The 17,486-nt window shown below is 47.7% G+C and overlaps 1 protein-coding gene across 1 annotated transcript in view; it reads right to left on the reverse strand.

Moving 5' to 3' along the window:
• Positions 1-17,486, reverse strand: part of LOC115462728 (A disintegrin and metalloproteinase with thrombospondin motifs 17-like) — a 117,004-nt gene that overhangs the window by 4,619 nt on the left and 94,899 nt on the right. The window contains exons 11-12 of the mRNA XM_030192727.1: positions 9,446-9,598; positions 1,440-1,617 (exon numbers count right to left, since the gene is read on the reverse strand). Coding sequence (XP_030048587.1) covers positions 1,440-1,617; positions 9,446-9,598 — 331 coding nt within the window. The remainder of the gene's footprint in view (positions 1-1,439; positions 1,618-9,445; positions 9,599-17,486) is intronic.

The following is a 17,486-nucleotide window of genomic DNA, read 5'->3' on the forward strand; positions in this document are numbered from 1 at the left end:
TTTCCCACTCATGGCAGGCTCAATGCGGCAGGCAATGGAGGGTTAAGTGACTTGCCCAGAGTCACAAGGAGCTGCCTGTGCCTGAAGTGGGAATCGAACTCAGTTCCTCAGGACCAAAGTCCACCACCCTAACCACTAGGCCACTCCTCCACTGTTGCTACTATTAGAGATTCATCAATGTGGCCGCGCAGGCTTCTGCTTCTGTGAGTCTGACGTCCTGCACGTACGTGCAGGACGTCAGACTCACAGAAACAGAAGCCTGCGCAGCCTTCTACATGGAATGTTGGTAGTGGAATAGCAACATTCCATGTAGAATCTCCAATAGTAGCAACATTCCATGTAGAATCTCCAATAGTAGCAACAGAATCTCAATAGTAGCAACATTCCAAGTAGAATCTCCAATAGTATCTATTTTATTTTTGTTACATTTGTACCCTGCACTTTCCCACTCATGGCAGGCTCAATGCGGCTTACATGGGGCAATGGAGGGTTAAGTGACTTGCCCAGAGTCACAAGGAGCTGCTTGTGCCTGAAGTGGGAATCGAACTCAGTTCCTCAGGACCAAAGTCCACCACCCTAACCACTAGGCCACTCCTCCACTGTTGCTACTATTTAAGATTTCATGTAGAAGTCGGCTCTTGCAGATCACCAATGTGGCCGCGCAGGCTTCTGCTTCTGTGAGTCTGACGTCCTGCACGTACGTGCAGGACGTCAGACTCACAGAAACAGAAGCCTGCGCAGCCTTCTACATGGAATGTTGCTAGTGGAACACAACATTCCATGTAGAATCTCCAATAGTAGCAACATTCCATGTAGAATCTCCAATAGTATCTATTTTATTTTTGTTACATTTGTACCCTGCACTTTCCCACTCATGGCAGGCTCAGTACGGCTTACATGGGGCAATGGAGGGTTAAGTGACTTGCCCAGAGTCACAAGGAGCTGCCTGTGCCGGGAATCGAACTCAGTTCCTCAGGACCAAAGTCCACCACCCTAACCACTAGGCCACTCCTCCACATTGGTGTATTAGGTCTGCCCAGTGTAATATTTATGGTATCGTAAGGTTCTGTTTTTGCACAAATTTGTGCATAGTGTTTTGCAGTTGAGCGATTGTGGTTAGTATATGCTTTGAGCAACCACTTTATTGACATATGATACATATCTAATATCTAAATTTAATAAAAGGTATTAATTGTGACTATTTTATTTTTACTTATTTTTTTTTTCTGTGTGTTGTCAGACAATTATGGATGTAAGCTCCACCCCTGGCCACAACCCCTAACCCCACCCCATTTAGCCTCCCCAAACCGCCTATGCCTACATTGCCCCTGGTACAGAATTAATACCTGTATATAGTATGTAAACTGCTTTGATTGTAACCACAGAAAGACAGTATACCATTAATATATATATATATATTTTTAATGATTCACACTCACCAAGTCTTGGGGAAGTAATTGCATTGACATTTATTTTCTCGTTGCAGGCTTCTCCGTGGCACTGCTTGTAGGCCGCAGGCTTGGACAGTGTGGGACATTCGTTGCCATGGCGCCCAGTCACTCGGTGCATACACTGTACCACTCGCGACTGAAGGCCCTTCCCGCAGGTTGCCGAACACTGAAAGAACACAAAGCCACCACCCATGAGTGACAAAGCAAGGGTAACTCATCTGCCATCCTCATCAGATGGAGGATGGCACGGAGGTTGTTTCGTGCATCAAAGTGGTGCAAAGAGCAGTAAAAACTAAAACCAGACAATATTGTCAGACCTGCCAAGTCTCCTGCATTCAGTGGGAGACTTCCGCTTTGGTGGGTCATCGCCCGCCAAAGCGGGACGGTCTCCAGCTGAGATCAAATCGCTCATCACTGCTGCTGCTGCTCCCGGCAAATAACAACAAAAATACAAAAGCGCAGGGGGCCGCAGCAGCCTTCAGGCATGCGCTGTCGGCTCTGCTGGTCCTGTGCCCCCGGAACTTGAAGTTGACGTCAGCGGGGGCAGAGGACCACCAGTGCCGACAGCGCATGCCTGAAGGCTGCTGCAGCCCCGCAAATTTTTATTTTTGTCGTGGCTGCTGCAGAGATTGCATGGAAACAGGAGCGAGACGGATGAAATGAAACAAGTTGAAGCCAATAGGTTAGTTTTTATCTGGTTCCCCTTCTAAACAAAGCAAGCAGACCTATGAGCTGCTGTATCCACGTTGTCATTCTTTATTGTTGGTAGCATTTATTTAATCTCACTTATATTTTCAAACATGCTGGCTTGTGCAGTATACAGATGTATATAAAGTATGATAAGGGAATAACTTTTCATAGGTAAGAGTAGTAATTTTTTTTCTAAAGGTAAAGGGCCTCTAAAACAGACCAGGGGCGAAGCTATGTGGGGCCACAGGGGCCTGGGCCCCCGTAGATTTGGCCCTGGACCCCCTGCCGACGACCCTCTTGACCCCCCCCCCCTCCCGCCGCCAACCCGCTGTCATCGTCTGCTACCTTTGCTGGCGGGGGACCCCAACCCCCACCAGCCGAGGTCCTCTTCTTCCTTTGTTCTGTTTCTGAGTCTGACGCCCTGCACGACGTCACACTCAGAAACAGAACGAAGGAAGAAGAGGACCTTGGATGGCGGGGGTTGGGGTCCCCCGGCAGCAAAGGTAGGCAACGGCGGGGGAGGGTTGGCGGTGGGAGGGGGTTGAGAGGGTCATGGGCGGGGGGGGGTCAAAGTTGGTGGCGGCGGTGGGGGGGTGTCGGTGGTGGTGGGGGGGCTAATATGTGCCCCTCACCTCGGGCTCTGGACCACCCCTCCCGCCGAAGTCTGGCTACGCCCCTGAAACAGACATCATGTTATGAGAATCAGGTGTTCAACATTCAGAGTTTCTATCTATTTCTTTACTTATTTATATCTCACATTAAACATGAATTGGGTTGAAACCTGGGAACATTTAAAATCTTTCCCCCCCCCCTCCCCCCCTTATGTCTACATCAAAAGAAAAAGATGACAGGAGGCAGAGTGGGCAGGCTGGGGCGTGTACTAAAATCTCCCTTTCAAAAATCGGGACCCCTTGGCAGCTCTGTATTGTTTCATCAGGGCTGATGCAAATGACATCGATTTCCCATAACCTATATAGTAATAAGAAATGCACTCTTCCTGTTTTCCACCTAGACAGAAAGAAGTAGTTGCAGAATGACCTTTTGTGCCAGTTCACCAGGCCAGGGTGCGATAGTAGATGACGGCAGAAAAAGACCTGCAAGGTCCATCCAGTCTGCCCAAGACAAACTCATATGTGCTACTTTTGTGTATACCTTACCTTGAATTTGTACCTGTCCTTTTCAGGGCACATACCGTATAAGTCTGCCCAGCAGTATTTCCCGCCTCCCAACCACCAGTCCCGCCTTCCATCATCGGCTCTGGTACAGACCGTATAAGTCTGCCCTCCCCTATCCTAGCCTCCCAACCACCAAACCCTCTTCCCTCCACCTGCTCCGCCACCCAATTTCAGCTAAGCTTCTGAGGATCCATTCCTTATGCACAGGATTGCAATATGTGGTTGACGACTGGTTCCTGAGTTTCAGGATAGGCTGATCAGTCCCGGTTTGATCTCAGTGCTACAGGGTCGAGAACTCTTGCTTTTCTTAGTGACATCAGAACTATGTCTATACGAGCAGTGGGGTAAAACCAGGACTGTACTGAAATCTGGAGCCGGCTGCAACTTGCAACGGTGGCTATCCAGAAGAGCCTGGATTCTGAGGAGGACAAAAGAGCGGGAAGGATGACCAGTAAACATTTCTGACCCTGCTATTTGGATCACCAGGGCTGCCGAGAGCCAGGGCCGGGCCCGGGACAAGGCCACCCCCGGGCCCCCCTCCCACCCGAGGTCGCCGTCCACCTGAAGTCGCCAGGCCCCCCCTCCACCCGCTACCGGGCCCGGAACTAACCTTAAGGATTTTCCTGTGCTTAAAGGGAACAAAATACTCTTCCAGATAGTACTGACTTTTACCACCTGGCAGGGGATGAATTTGTCTGTATTCTTCCCCTCCATTTGGTTATCTGCATTTATAGAAACACGCTAAAGATATAGACAAAACAAGTTAATACTCTGCTTGGTTTTTAACCCATTAGTGCCCAATGTTCCCATATGTTTGCACCCTGGTCCACAGGGGAAGCCCCAACCTACATGTCAGACCTTATAGACTTGCCTACCAGGAACGCAAAAAGATCAGCACGCACATTCCTTAATCTCCACTACCATAACTGCAAAGGATTAAAATATAAATCCACATACGCGACCAGTTTCTCATACATCTGCAAACATATACGACTATATACGACCTAGACACAACCGAAATCCTATCACTTGACTGATTAACCTCTTTGCCATTAATGAACAAACATTATTACTACAATCCTTGTGTCAAACATGGTCTCTCCATAGTCGATGACCTAATGTATGATATAATCCAGTTATTACCCAGGAGCCCTCATGCAATACCATAATGTATTCTTCTTTACCATGTATGTAAGCACACGGTATATATATATATACCATGATCTTTTCCACATATGTGATGTTCCATCTAGGCTAACATGTATGTATGTACCTTAACGCAACACCATTTGTAATCCTGTTACCCGGAAATGGCAACCGCCATTACGGCAAATGTAAGCCACATTGAGCCTGCAAATAGGTGGGAAAATGTGGGATACAAATGCTACAAATAAATAAATAAAATAAAAATAACCAGCAGGAGGAGATAGACCACATCTGGAATTATTAAAAGGGATCCTCGTGAGCTTCCATTCTAGAACTAAAGAAGTCCTAGGCTGCCGTTATTCCCTGGAGAATTCCAACTCTGCTGCTGATTGCAGGAAACAGAAACATTTGCACCCAAGTACTGCAACACTAGAGGATTTCCCTCCCCCCCCTATGTTTCTGTTCCCCTATAGCCCCTATACTGCATCACTGGAAAAGTTGCCCCTGTCCCTGTTCCCCTCTGACCCCTATACTGCAACACTAGAGGATTCCCCCTGGGTCCCTGCACCCTACAGTTCCTTTCTTACTCTTACACTGTAACATTACAGGAGTTCCCTCACACTCCAATGCTTCCTGGGTGCTACTCCCTCGCTTAACAGCAGAGATGCACCCCCTTCCCTTCCCCTATTTCTTCAAGCCTTCTTATCCTTGGGTTGTTCATTTTCTCTTCTTTTATGTACCTACAGGTTTACATTAGTTAACCAGAACATGATCTGCAATCACTTGCTAATTAAAAGCCTGATACTTGGAAGTAAACATGCAGTGAATCATTTTTAGCCTTCCAAAGGATCAGAGTTCTCCGATACTCCTCTGCTTTCAATTACTTGAGGGGAGGCCTTGTTGGTAAATACAATCAACTTGTGACCTCCTCATCCCCCAGCTCAGAAACAGCAAGACCCGTTTTAAAAGCAGAGAGTCTCTATGGAGCTCATTTTCAAGAGAGAAAAATGCCTGAAAAGTGGCAAAAATCTGCATTTGGCCGTTTTTCTCACAAAAACGGCCAAATTGGTATTTTCAAAACTAGTTTTTAGACGGTTTTTCTAGGAAGTCCTTCAGAACTGCATTCAAATCACAAGGGGGCGTGTTAAGGGCGAGATCTGGGCATTCCTAACAGTGGCGGTCCTAGCCTCAATGACACCCGGGGCGGATCGCCGATGCGCCCCCCCCCCGGGTGCAGCACGTCCCCCCCCCGCGAAGTGACACCTCCCCGCCCCCCCGGCGAAAGGGCACCCCCCCCCGGGTGCACGCCGCTGGGGGGGGGGGGTGCCGCGGCGAGCGCTTGTGGGCTCCGAGTTCGCTACGTTAACTTCGCTGGTTCGCTGCAGCTCCCTCTGCCCCGGAACAGGAAGTAACCTGTTCCGGGGCAGAGGGAGGGAGCTGCAGCGAACCAGCAAAGTTAGCGTAGCGAACTCGGAGCCCACAGGTGCGTGCCGCGGCACCCCCCAGCGGCGTGCACCTGGGGCGGACCGCCCCCCTTGGTACGCCACTGGTTCCTAACACTTGGACTATTTCAGCCATAATGGAACTAAACTAAGACGTTTTAAGCTAGACCTGTTTTTATAACGAATAAGGCACAAAAGGGTGCCCTAAAGGACCAGATGACCACTGGAGGGAATCGGGGGTGATCCCCCAGTGGTCACTGACCCCCCTCCCACCCCCCCACAAATCTGAATACAAATATGATTTAGCAACCTCTATGACGGCCTCACATGTTAGAGGCAGGTCTATTACAGCAGCATGCAGGTCCCTGGAGTAGTGTCGTGCTCAGTGCAGTGCACCATGGTGCACAGCAGTGGCGATCCTAGGGGGGGGGGGGCGGTGGGTGCGGTCCGGGGCAGAGAGGGAGCATGGAACGAACAAAGGACAGGCGCGCGCGGCACCCCCCCCCCCCCCCCCCAGCAGCGTGCACCCGGGGGGCGGAGCGGATCGGTGTCAGCCCCCCTAGGAACACCACTGGTGCAGAGGTGATCTGCCCCCAGGTGGCAGCTAACCAAGGAACACCACTGGTTAGGCATGTAAAGGATAGTCTATAACCTGCACATGTAATTGACCGACATACATACCCACCCCCCCCTTGAAGTTGTGCACTCTGGAATTTATTCAAGAACCTCCTGTGGGGAATCGTGTTCAAAGATTTAGGAAGCTCTTTAATAAACTTGACAGGCTGAAGATAGGTCCCGAAGTGGTGAACTGGATTAGGAACTGGTTGACGGACAGACGTCAGAGGGTGGTGGTGAATGGAATTCGCTCGGAGGAGGGAAAGGTGAGTAGTGGAGTGCCTCAGGGATCGGTGCTGGGGCCGATTCTGTTCAATGTATTTGTGAGTGACATTGCCGAAGGGTCAGAAGGTAAAGTTTGTCTATTTGCGGATGATACTAAGATTTGTAACACAAGGGAGTGGAAAACATGAAAAAGGATCTGCAGAAGCTAGAAGAATGGTCTAATGGTCTAAGGTAAGTGCCCGAACTGACCAGATGACCACCAGAGGGAATCGGGGATGACCTCCCCTTACTCCCCCAGTGGTCACCAACCCCCTCCCACCCTAAAAAAAACTTTAAAAATATTTTTTTCCACCCTCTATGCCAGCATCAAATGTCATTCCCAGCTCCCTCACAGCAGTATGCAGGTCCCTGGAACAGTTTTTACTGGGTGCAGTGCACTTCAGGCAGGCGGACCCAGGCCCATCCCCCCCTACCTGTTACACTTGTAGTGGTAAATGTGAGCCCTCGGGCGGGGAAACCCGTATTTTCAAAACAAGATGGATGGATGGTTTTGAAAATACCGTCAGAGACGCCCAAATCCTTAAATTTGGACGTCCCTTGACATGGACTTTTCTGACTTTCGGCGATTTTCGAAACCAAAGACGTCCATGTCAAAAATGTCCAAATGCAAGCCATTTCGGTGTGGGAGGAGCCAGCATTTGTAGTGCACTGGTCCCCCTGACATGCCAGGACACCAACCAGGCACCCTAGGGGGCACTGCAGTGGACTTCATAAAATGCTCCCAAGAACATAGCTCCCTTACCTTGTGTGCTGAGCCCCCCCCCCCCAACCCCATAGCCCTTATGGGTGAAGGGAGGCACCTATATATGGGTACAGTGGGTTTGTGGTGGGTTTTGGAGCGCTCGCTGTTTCCTCAACAAATGTAACAGGTAGGGGGGGTATGGGCCTGGGTCCGCCTGTCTGAAGTGCACTGCAGTACCCACTAAAACTGCTCCTTGGACCTGCATGCGATGTTATGGACCTGAGTATGACATCTGAGGCTGACATAGAGGCTGGCACGACATATTTTTAAAGATGTTTTTTTTGAGGGTGGGAGGTGGCTAGTGACCACTAGGGGAGTAACGGGAGGTAATCTCCGATTCTCTCCGGTGATCATCTGGTCATTTCAGGCACCTTTTCGTAATAAAAACACGTCCAGGTGAAAATGTCCAAGCGTTCGTCAGGGACGTCCTTGTTTTTTTCGAAGTCCCGCCTTCACTATGCCTCCGACACGCCCCCTTGAAATGTGGACGTCCTTGCGATGGACTGCAGTTGGAGATGTCCAAAATCGGGTTTCGATTATACCGATTTGGATTCTTCCGATTTATGTCGAAAGATGGACGTCCTTCTCTTTCAAAAATGAGCCCGATAGTAACATAGCAGATGATGGTCCATCCAATCTGCCCAACAACACAGTAACATAGCAAATGACGGTAGATAAAGACCTGTACGGTCCATCTGCCCAACAAGATAAACTCATTTACATAGTATGCGATACTTTATATGTATACCCGAGTTTGATTTGTCCTTGCCTTTCTCAGGGCACAGACCGTAGAAGTCTGCCCAGCACTGTTCCTGTACTAAACGTTCTGATGATTCTGGAATCCTAGAGAGTTACAAGATTCCGGAATCCCAATTAGTAGCAACATTCCATGTAGAACCCCAAAGAGTAACACAGTAACCTAGCAAATGACGGTAGATAAAGACCTGTACGGTCCATCTGCCCAACAAGATAAACTCATTTACATAGTATGCGATACTTTACATGTATACCCGAGTTTGATTTGTCCTTGCCATTCTCAGGGCACAGACTGTAGAAGTCTGCCCAGCACTGTTCTTGCATTAAAAGTTCTGAAGCTAACGTTGAAGCCCCTTAAATTTACACTTTAGCCCATCCATATCTATTCAGTCACGATCAGGGCACAGACCGTAGAAGTCTGCCAAGATAAACAAGATAAACTCATTATATGAGCTACTTTATATGTATACCTGACCTTGATTTGTCCTTGCCATTTTCAGGGCGCCCAGCACTAGCTTTGCTTCCTAGTTACCATTGCTGCCACCCAATCTCTGCTAAGCTTCTGTGGATCCATTCCTTCTGAACAGGATTCCTTTGTGTTTATCCCACGCATTTTTGAATTCCGTTACTGTTTTCACCTCTACCACCTTCCTGACATTACTCCTGAGTCTGCCCCCCTTCAACCTCAATTCATGTCCTCTAGTTCTACCACCTTCCTGTCTCCGGAAAAGGTTTGTCTACAGATTAATGCCTTTCAAATATTTGAACGTCTGTATCGTATCACCCCTGTCTCTCCTTTCCTCCAGGGTATTCACATTCAGGTCAGTAAGTCTCTCCTTGTACGTCTTGTAACACAAATCCCTAACCATTTGGCCTAGAACACCACCCATGACTGATTGCTGGACACTAGAAGCTCACCTTTTTTTCTATACTAATTAGATTTTGCTTTCTATTTCATTTGCACTTCTATGCTGCCTTTTTCCAAAATTATGGAACTCAAAGCAGTTTACAGACGCTAATAACGTACAGGACCACATCCTCAACTCAAATTGACCCATTCCCCTCTCTCACCAGGGAATGGGAAAAGCTGCATCGCAGACTACGAAGACCTGCTTTTAATGAATCCTTTGGGGACAGAGTTACCTTAGCCCAGTCGCCTGTTTTCCACTCATAGCACTCCGAGTGGTCCTCACATTCCTCTTCTTCCCGCGGCCTGGTGGCTACATCACATTTTCCTTGGAAATTTGAACAGGTGACCGTCCTCCTCTTTGTCCCTTGGCCACAGTTACTTGAACACTGCAATGTAACAGACGTATTAGCATTAGGACAGAATAAAGCTATTGATGGACCCATATAACATTGACCAGAGTCACCAAGGGCCATCCACCACCACATGGAGTGGAGGAGTGGCCTAGTGGTTAGGGTGGTGGACTTTGGTCCTGGGGAACTGAGGAACTGAGTTCGATTCCCACTTCAGGCACAGGCAGCTCCTTGTGACTCTGGGCAAGTCACTTAACCCTCCATTGCCCCATGTAAGCCGCATTGAGCCTGCCATGAGTGGGAAAGCGCAGGGTACAAATGTAACAAAAATAAAATAGATACTATTGGAGATTCTACATGGAATGTTGCTACTATTGGAGATTCTAAATGGAATGTTGCTACTATTGGAGATTCTACATGGAATGTTGCTATTCCACTAGCAACATTCCATCTAGAAGGCTGCGCAGGCTTCTGTTTCTGTGAGTCTGACGTCCAGCTCCTTGTGACTCTGGGCAAGTCACTTAACCCTCCATTGCCCCAGGTACAAATAAGTACCTGTATATAATATGTAAGCTTCATTGAGCCTGCCATGAGTGGGAAAGTGCGGGCTACAAAATGTAACAACAATAAAATAAAATAAATAAATTTCCAAAGTCTGCAACACTGAACACAACTCATTCTTTGCTGCATAGCCCTCACATTAGTGGTATGCATTACTGTCAGTTCTTCTATCACACTTCCCTGTAGGAGGCGCATGCAACAGAACTGGCCTTATGTCATCATGCTGTGATTTTTGGACCTTTTCTTTTTTTAAACCCTTGGCCAATGTGCTGGTATACATAGGAGAATTGTCTCTTCTCCTCTCCTGTTTTATTTATTTGTGACATTTATATCCCACATTATCCCAAGCAAGTTTGAGTTCAATGTGGCTTACAATAAACAGGATAGGATACGTAACAAAGAATAATGCATAAGAAAGTAATTTGTTGTAAGAATCCAATTTTACAATACAATATCATAAACGTACTGGGACAGCTATGGATGTTTAACATTTAGAAAATTTATTATGAATGAGAATAGTTCAGGTAATAATTTGTTGTTCTTTGTGAGGGTTTGTTTGAATAGGAATGATTTGAGGATTTTGCGGAATCTAGTATATTCCTGTATATTTCTTATTTTTGGGTGGTAAGTGTTCTCCTTACTCCTTCTGTAGGATCCAGCTTTGAGAAATTCTTCAGAACTTTTCTGTTGGGTCACTTGAGGACGCTGGATGTGAAATTCTCACTGCAACGAGCACAGAACATTTTACCTACTTCAGGGATCTTCCCAGCCCTTGAGGGCCACCAACAGGTATTTCCCCATGTACTTTGTGTATACTTTTGCTATAGGTCAGTGGTGTTTATAGGTCAAAAACTGTGGATATTTCTTATAACACACAGTAGGAAGAAACTTTTGTTAGTCTGAGAGGAGGTATTGTACTTTGGGTGACAGTTCCAGCTGTGCTGCCCTTGTAAATGTACAGTGTTTATTTTTCACCACGAACAAGTGAGATTTTTTTCTGGCTGCACAGATGCTGGAACTCCCAGCCGTTCAAATATTTGAAAGTTATTAATCTGCAAACAAACCTTTTCCGGAGATGGGAAGGCGGTAAAACTAGAGGACATGAATTGAGGTTGAAGGGGGGCAGACTCAGGACTAATGTCAGGAAGTATTTGTTCACGGAGAGGGTGGTGGATGCTTGGAATGCCCTCCCGCGGGAGGTGGTGGAGATGAAAACTGTAACGGAATTCAAACATGCATGGGATATGCATAAAGGAATCCTGTGCAAGGATCCTCAGAAGCTTAGCCAAAATTGGGTGGCGGAGCAGGTGGGGGAAGAGAGGTTGGTGGTTGGGAGGCGAGGATAGTGGAGGGCAGACTTATACGGTCTGTGCAAGAGCCGGTGATGGGAGGCGGGACTGGTGGTTGGGAGGCGGGAAATACTGCTGGGCAGACTTGTACGGTCTGTGCCCTGAAAAAGGCAGGTACAAATCAAGGTAAGGTATACACATTTGAGTTTATCTTGTTGGACAGACTGGATGGACCATGCAGGTCTTTTTCTGCCGTCATCTACTATGTTACTATGAATGGATCCACGGAATCTTAACGGAGATTGGGTGGCAAGGCCAGTAATTGGGAAGCAAAACCAGTGCTGGGCAGGCTTCTATGGTCTACGTCCTGATCGTGACTGAATAGATATGGATGGGCTGGAGTGTAAATTTTAAGGGGCTTCGACATCAGCTTCAGAACTTTTAGTACAAGAACAGCGCTGGGCAGACTTCTACGGTCTGTGCCCTGAGAATGGCAAGGACAAATCAAACTCGGGTATACATATAAAGTATCACATACCATGTAAAATGAGTTTATCTTGTTGGGCAGACTGGATGGACCCAGTGGCGTAGCTACATGGGGCCACGGGGGCCTGGGCCCCCGTAGATTTTATTTATTTTATTACATTTGTACCCCGTGCTTTCCCACTCATGGCAGGCTCAATGCGGCTTACATGCCCAGAGTCACAAGGAGCTGCCTGTGCCTGAAGTGGGAATCAAACTCAGTTCCTGAGTTCCCCAGGACCAAAGTCCACCACCCTAACCACTAGGCCACGATTTGGCCCTGGACCCCTCTGACAACGACCCTCTCGACCCCCCTCCTGCCGCCAAACCTCCCCCGCCGACGCCGTCGGCTACCTTTGCTGGCGGGGGACCCCAACCCCCACCAGCCGAGGTCCTCTTCTTCCGGCGCAAGGCTTTGTTCTGTTTCTGTGAGTCTGACGTCCTGCATGTTGTACGTGCAAAGGTAGCCGACGGCGAGGGAGGGTTGGCTGTGGGAGGGGGGGTCAAGAGGGTCGTCGTCGGGGGGGGGGGGTCAAAAGCGGTGGTGGTGGTGGCGGCGGCTGCAGGAAGGGGGGGGGTCAAAAATGCCGGGGGGGGGGTGTCAAAAATGGTGCAGGGGTCAGCAGCACCGGGGGGGGGGGGGGCTAAAATGTGTCCCCTCACCTCGGGCTCTGGACCCCCCTCCCGCCGAAGTCTGGCTACACCCCTGGATGGACCGTACAGGTCTTTATCTGTCGTCATTTACTATGTTACTATTTCAGGGTGGAGTATTATTGTGGGGACTGTGTAGTAGAGTTTTACCCCCCTCTGTTTACAAAGCCGTGTTAGCAGCTGGCACTGTGGGTACTGCCGACACATCCCATTCACTTAAATGGACTGTGTCGGCAATGCCGTGTGGCTTTGTAAACAGGGGGATTAGATTGGTTCTACGGTGCATAACTTTGTCAAGCTAATACTCGTGTCATATTTTAAAACCGTAATAAATATTAAATTGAAAACAATTTTCACTGATAAGTTTTGATAATTCTCCTTGATTAACCATTGTTTAATGTCTGCCTTTGACAAAAAAAAATTACTGCTTCACTAGTTAACTGGTGGCACTTGTAAGTACAGGTTTGTAATCTGGGTCCACACCTGGAAATTGCAAAATCACGGCTTTCCCAGCCGCCGTGCTGCGGCGGTTGGGAAAGCAGGTGGAATGTTGGGTATTGTTAGGAGGGGAATGGAAAACAAAGGAGAGGACATTGTGATACATTTGTGTCGCTCCGTGCTGCGACCGCACCTCGAGTGTTCAGTTCTGGTCACTGCATCTCAAAAAAAGATATAGTAGAATTAGAAAAGGTATAGAGCAGGGTGACGAAAATGATAATGGGGATGGGATGATTTCCCTATGAGGAAAGGCTAAAGCAGCTAGGGCTCTTCAGATTGGAGAAAAGACGGCTGAGGGGAGATATGATGGAGGTCTATAAAACAATGAGTGGAGTGGAAAGGGTAGACCTGAAGCGTCTGTTTACTCTGTCCAAAAATACTAGGACTAGGGGGCATGCGATGAAGTTACAAAATAGTAAATTTAAAACGAATCAGAGAAAACTTTTCTTCACTCAACGTGTAATTAAACGGGAATTCGTTGCCAGAGAATGTGGTAAAGGCGGTTAGCTTAGCGAGGTTTAAAAAAGGTTTGGCCGGCTTCCTAAGGGAAAAGTCCATAGTTCATTATTAAAATGGACTTGGGGAGAACCCACTGCTTGTTTCTGTTTTGTACTTTTTGGGGATCTTGCCAGGTATTTGTGACCTGGATTGGCCACTGTTGGAAACAGGATGCTGGGCTTGATGGACCTTTGGTCTGTCCCAGTATGGCAATATTTATGTACTTATGTGCTTGGGATTCTGAATGGAATCTTGCTACTCTTTGGGGTTCCACATGGAATGTTGCTACACTTTGAAATTCTGCATGGAATCTTGTTAGTCTTTAGAATTCTAGAATCTTACTATTCTTTGGGGTTCTATGTGGAATGTTGCTACTATTGGGTACTTGTGACCTGGATTGGCCACTGTTGGAAACAGGATGCTGGGCTTGATGGACCTTTGGCCTGTCCCAGTATGGCAATACTTTTGTACTTATAAGTGTCACCGCTTCTGTCTTGGAGCTGATAGATATTTGCAAACTGGCAGGTCCCACTGTACATGCTGGAAATATATGTGCTCTCCTGCACATCCTCCTGTATTTTTTTGCAAAAGACCTGGATGACTGGCAGGATCCATCCCAGAATATTGAGGGAGCTCAGACAGGTTCTGACGGGCCCCTTAAAGATTTGTTTAATAAATCCTTGGAGACGGGGGAGGTTCTAGGGGAGCTTAGCTTAGAGGAAACCGTGATAGGGATATAGTATTAACAGACCCAACGGACTGTGTACAGAACATTCGCCTGGGAGATGAGAACATTTGCTCTGCTCTTCTTAGTGGATTCTGTCTTTTGTTTCATCCTTTTGTCTTTGTTTTTGATTTTAGCAGTGTTAGGTACATTTTTATGCTAAAAGGCCCATTTAACACAAAATGCCGAGATCGGAATTAAAATGCATAGGTTGGGATGTGCTCAGTTCCAGCAGTATAATGCCGAATGCGTAAGTGCCGCCAATTAAGTAGTGAGGCAGCAATTTGTTTTTCATTTGGGGGCAGAAATCAACAACAGGAGATTACAGAGAAACTCCTTTAACCCTTGTGATGAAATTAACGCTTTTTAAAAATCTGCGTGTGCCTCTGAGCTGATGGGGGAAATTTTATCCCATCTGTGTCTATTCCCTGTAAAATGGGGAACACATGTATAGGTTTTTGGCTTCTTCAAACCATACTTCTGCCACCCCAACCCCCCCCCCCCCCCAAAAAAAAAAAAAAAAAAAACTTGAAATCTCTGTGTGTTATTTCTTTTTTGTTACATTTGTACCCCGCGCTTTCCCACTCATGGCAGGCTCAATGCGGCTTACATATTGTATACAGGTACTTATTTGTACCTGGGACAATGGAGGGTTAAGTGACTTGCCCAGAGTCACAAGGAGCTGCAGTGGGAATTGAACTCAGTTCCCCACTGCACTAACCACTAGGCTCCTCCTCCACTCCTTGGGATTCTGGAATCTTGCTATTCTTTGGGGTTCTACATGGAATGTTGCTACTCTTTGAGATTGTGTATGGAATCTTGGTAATGGGACTTGATACACTGCCTTTCTGTGGTTTTTGCAACCTACATTCAAAGTGGTTTACATAGTATATGTAGATACTTATTTGTACCTGGGGCAATGGAGGGTTAAGTGACTTGCCCAGAGTCACAAGGAGTTGCCTGTGCCTGCAGTGGGAATCGATGGATCTTCATGTGTACAATAATATATTTCTGAAATCACCAATTCCAGATGTGCAATTTGTTTTGCTATGTTTGTCTGTATTGTTTTACAGATTTTAATTGTTTAAAATGAAAACTGCTAATAAACTATGCTAAACTAAACTTTGGTCACATCAGTAGATGGCAGCACCAGCAAACCAATGAAAGGGAATCGAGGCCTGTTAAGGGAGGCCTCTCAGTTCATCTCTTTTGGAGCCTGGAGGGAAAGGGAAGTGTGAGGTACCTACCCGTGTTTCTAGGCGGTAACAGAAGGGCAAGACAGAGGGGTCTGAAAGGAGAGTTCCTTAACAAAGCCAGGAGACCTCTCCCATGGATCAGGAGGTGATGTGGAGATTTTCTCTTCAATAACACAGACAAGAAAAATGTGGCTAGTTTTCATTTTTTTTTTCACAAATTTCCCCTCATTTTCAGATGTTCCTTTGGTTAGTTTCATGCCTTACTTTAACAGGGAATTTTTAGGGCCTGCTAAATTGATTGAATGCATTCTAACTAAATAAGGAATTCAAAATGATTAGCGCACATAAGGCCCACTAACGAACTGAATGCACATTAACATAGACACAACCAGTGGTGTAGCTACGTGGGCCTGGACCCCCCCTGCCGATGACCCGCCCGACCCCCCCTCCCGCCGCCAACCCATCGTCGCCGGCCTTTGCTGGCGGGGGACCCCAACCCCCGCCAGCTGAGATCCTCTTCTTCTCGCAGAAGGCTTCCTTCTGTTTCTGACGTCCGATGTCAGACTCACAGAACGAAGCCTTGCAGATCAGCTGATCTGCAAGGCTTCATTCTGTGAGTCTGACGTCATGCACGTACAACGTGCAGTCAGAAACAGAAGGAAGCCTTTTGCGAGAAGAAGAGGACCTCAGCTGGTGGGGGTTGGGGTCCCCCGCCGGCAAAAATAGGCAACGGCGGGTTGGCGGCGGGAGAGGGGGGTCGAGAGGGTCGGCGGCCGGGGGGGGGGGGGGGGTTAAAATGTAACCCCTCACCTCGGGCTCTGGACCCCCCTCCCACTGAAATCTGGCTACGCCCCTGGACACAACCCTGGAGGTGCCCATGAGGTGCCTATGCTGTAAAGGAAAGGAAGCATCAACTGACATGACCGGGTAGATGTAAGTGTCTTCTCGCGTCTAGTTGCCGGAGATATGTGCACATATCTATGCTATGCTAAATTTACCCACCAATGTGTACTTTGACCTGTAAAATATGTGCTATGTAAGATCAAGCATATATATGTATTAGACCGCCCAGAACACAGCGGCAAGACTGATCTTTGGAAAATCAAAATTCGAATCTGCCAAGCCCCTTCGTGAAAAATTACACTGGCTTCCCATTAAAGAACGCATCGCCTTTAAGGTCTGGAGTTTCTTTGCATCCCGCATAAATTCCATTGCAGTAGTCTACTTGGCTTAGTACCATTGATTGTAAGTACCATTGATTGTATCAGGTTACGAAATGTTTCCCTCAGGAAGAATTGTTTCACGCGTTTGAGTTTCCACATTGATTGGAACATTTTCTTTGTTGTGGAGGTCACTTGGCTCTCTAGTGTTAGGCTGTGGTCCAATGTAACGCCGAGGATTTTCATGCTGTCTTAGATAGGGAGGGTGTAATCTGGGGTGTTGATAATTGTGGGGTTATCCACGCTGTGTAGGGATGAGAGGATGAGACATCCAGGCAGCAATGTCGGATAAGCAGGCCGATACCTTGGCCTGGGTCTCGGCGGTGATGTCTATATCTCTCCACACCAGACATCACCGCCGAGACCCAGACCAAGGTATCGGCCTGCTTATCTGACATTGCTGCCTGGATGTCCAACTGCCACCTGAAGCTGAACATGTCCAAAACCGAGCTCCTCGTCTTTCCACCTAAACCCACTTCTCCTCTACCTCCACTCTCTATCTCAGTTGATAACACCCTCATCCTCCCTGTCCCATCTGCCCACAACCTTGGAGTCATCTTCGACTCCTCCCTCTCCTTCTCTGCGCATATCCAACAGACTGCCAAGATGTCGCTTCTTCCTCTTCAACATCAGCAAAATTCGCCCTTTCCTCTCGGAGCACACCACACGAACTCTCGTCCACGCTCTCATTACCTCTCGCCTTGACTACTGCAACTTACTCCTCACCGGCCTCCCACTTAGCCATCTATCCCCCCTTCAATCTGT

This window comes from Microcaecilia unicolor, chromosome 1, assembly GCF_901765095.1.
Source record: "Microcaecilia unicolor chromosome 1, aMicUni1.1, whole genome shotgun sequence".
In the NCBI taxonomy this organism is placed as follows: domain Eukaryota; kingdom Metazoa; phylum Chordata; class Amphibia; order Gymnophiona; family Siphonopidae; genus Microcaecilia; species Microcaecilia unicolor.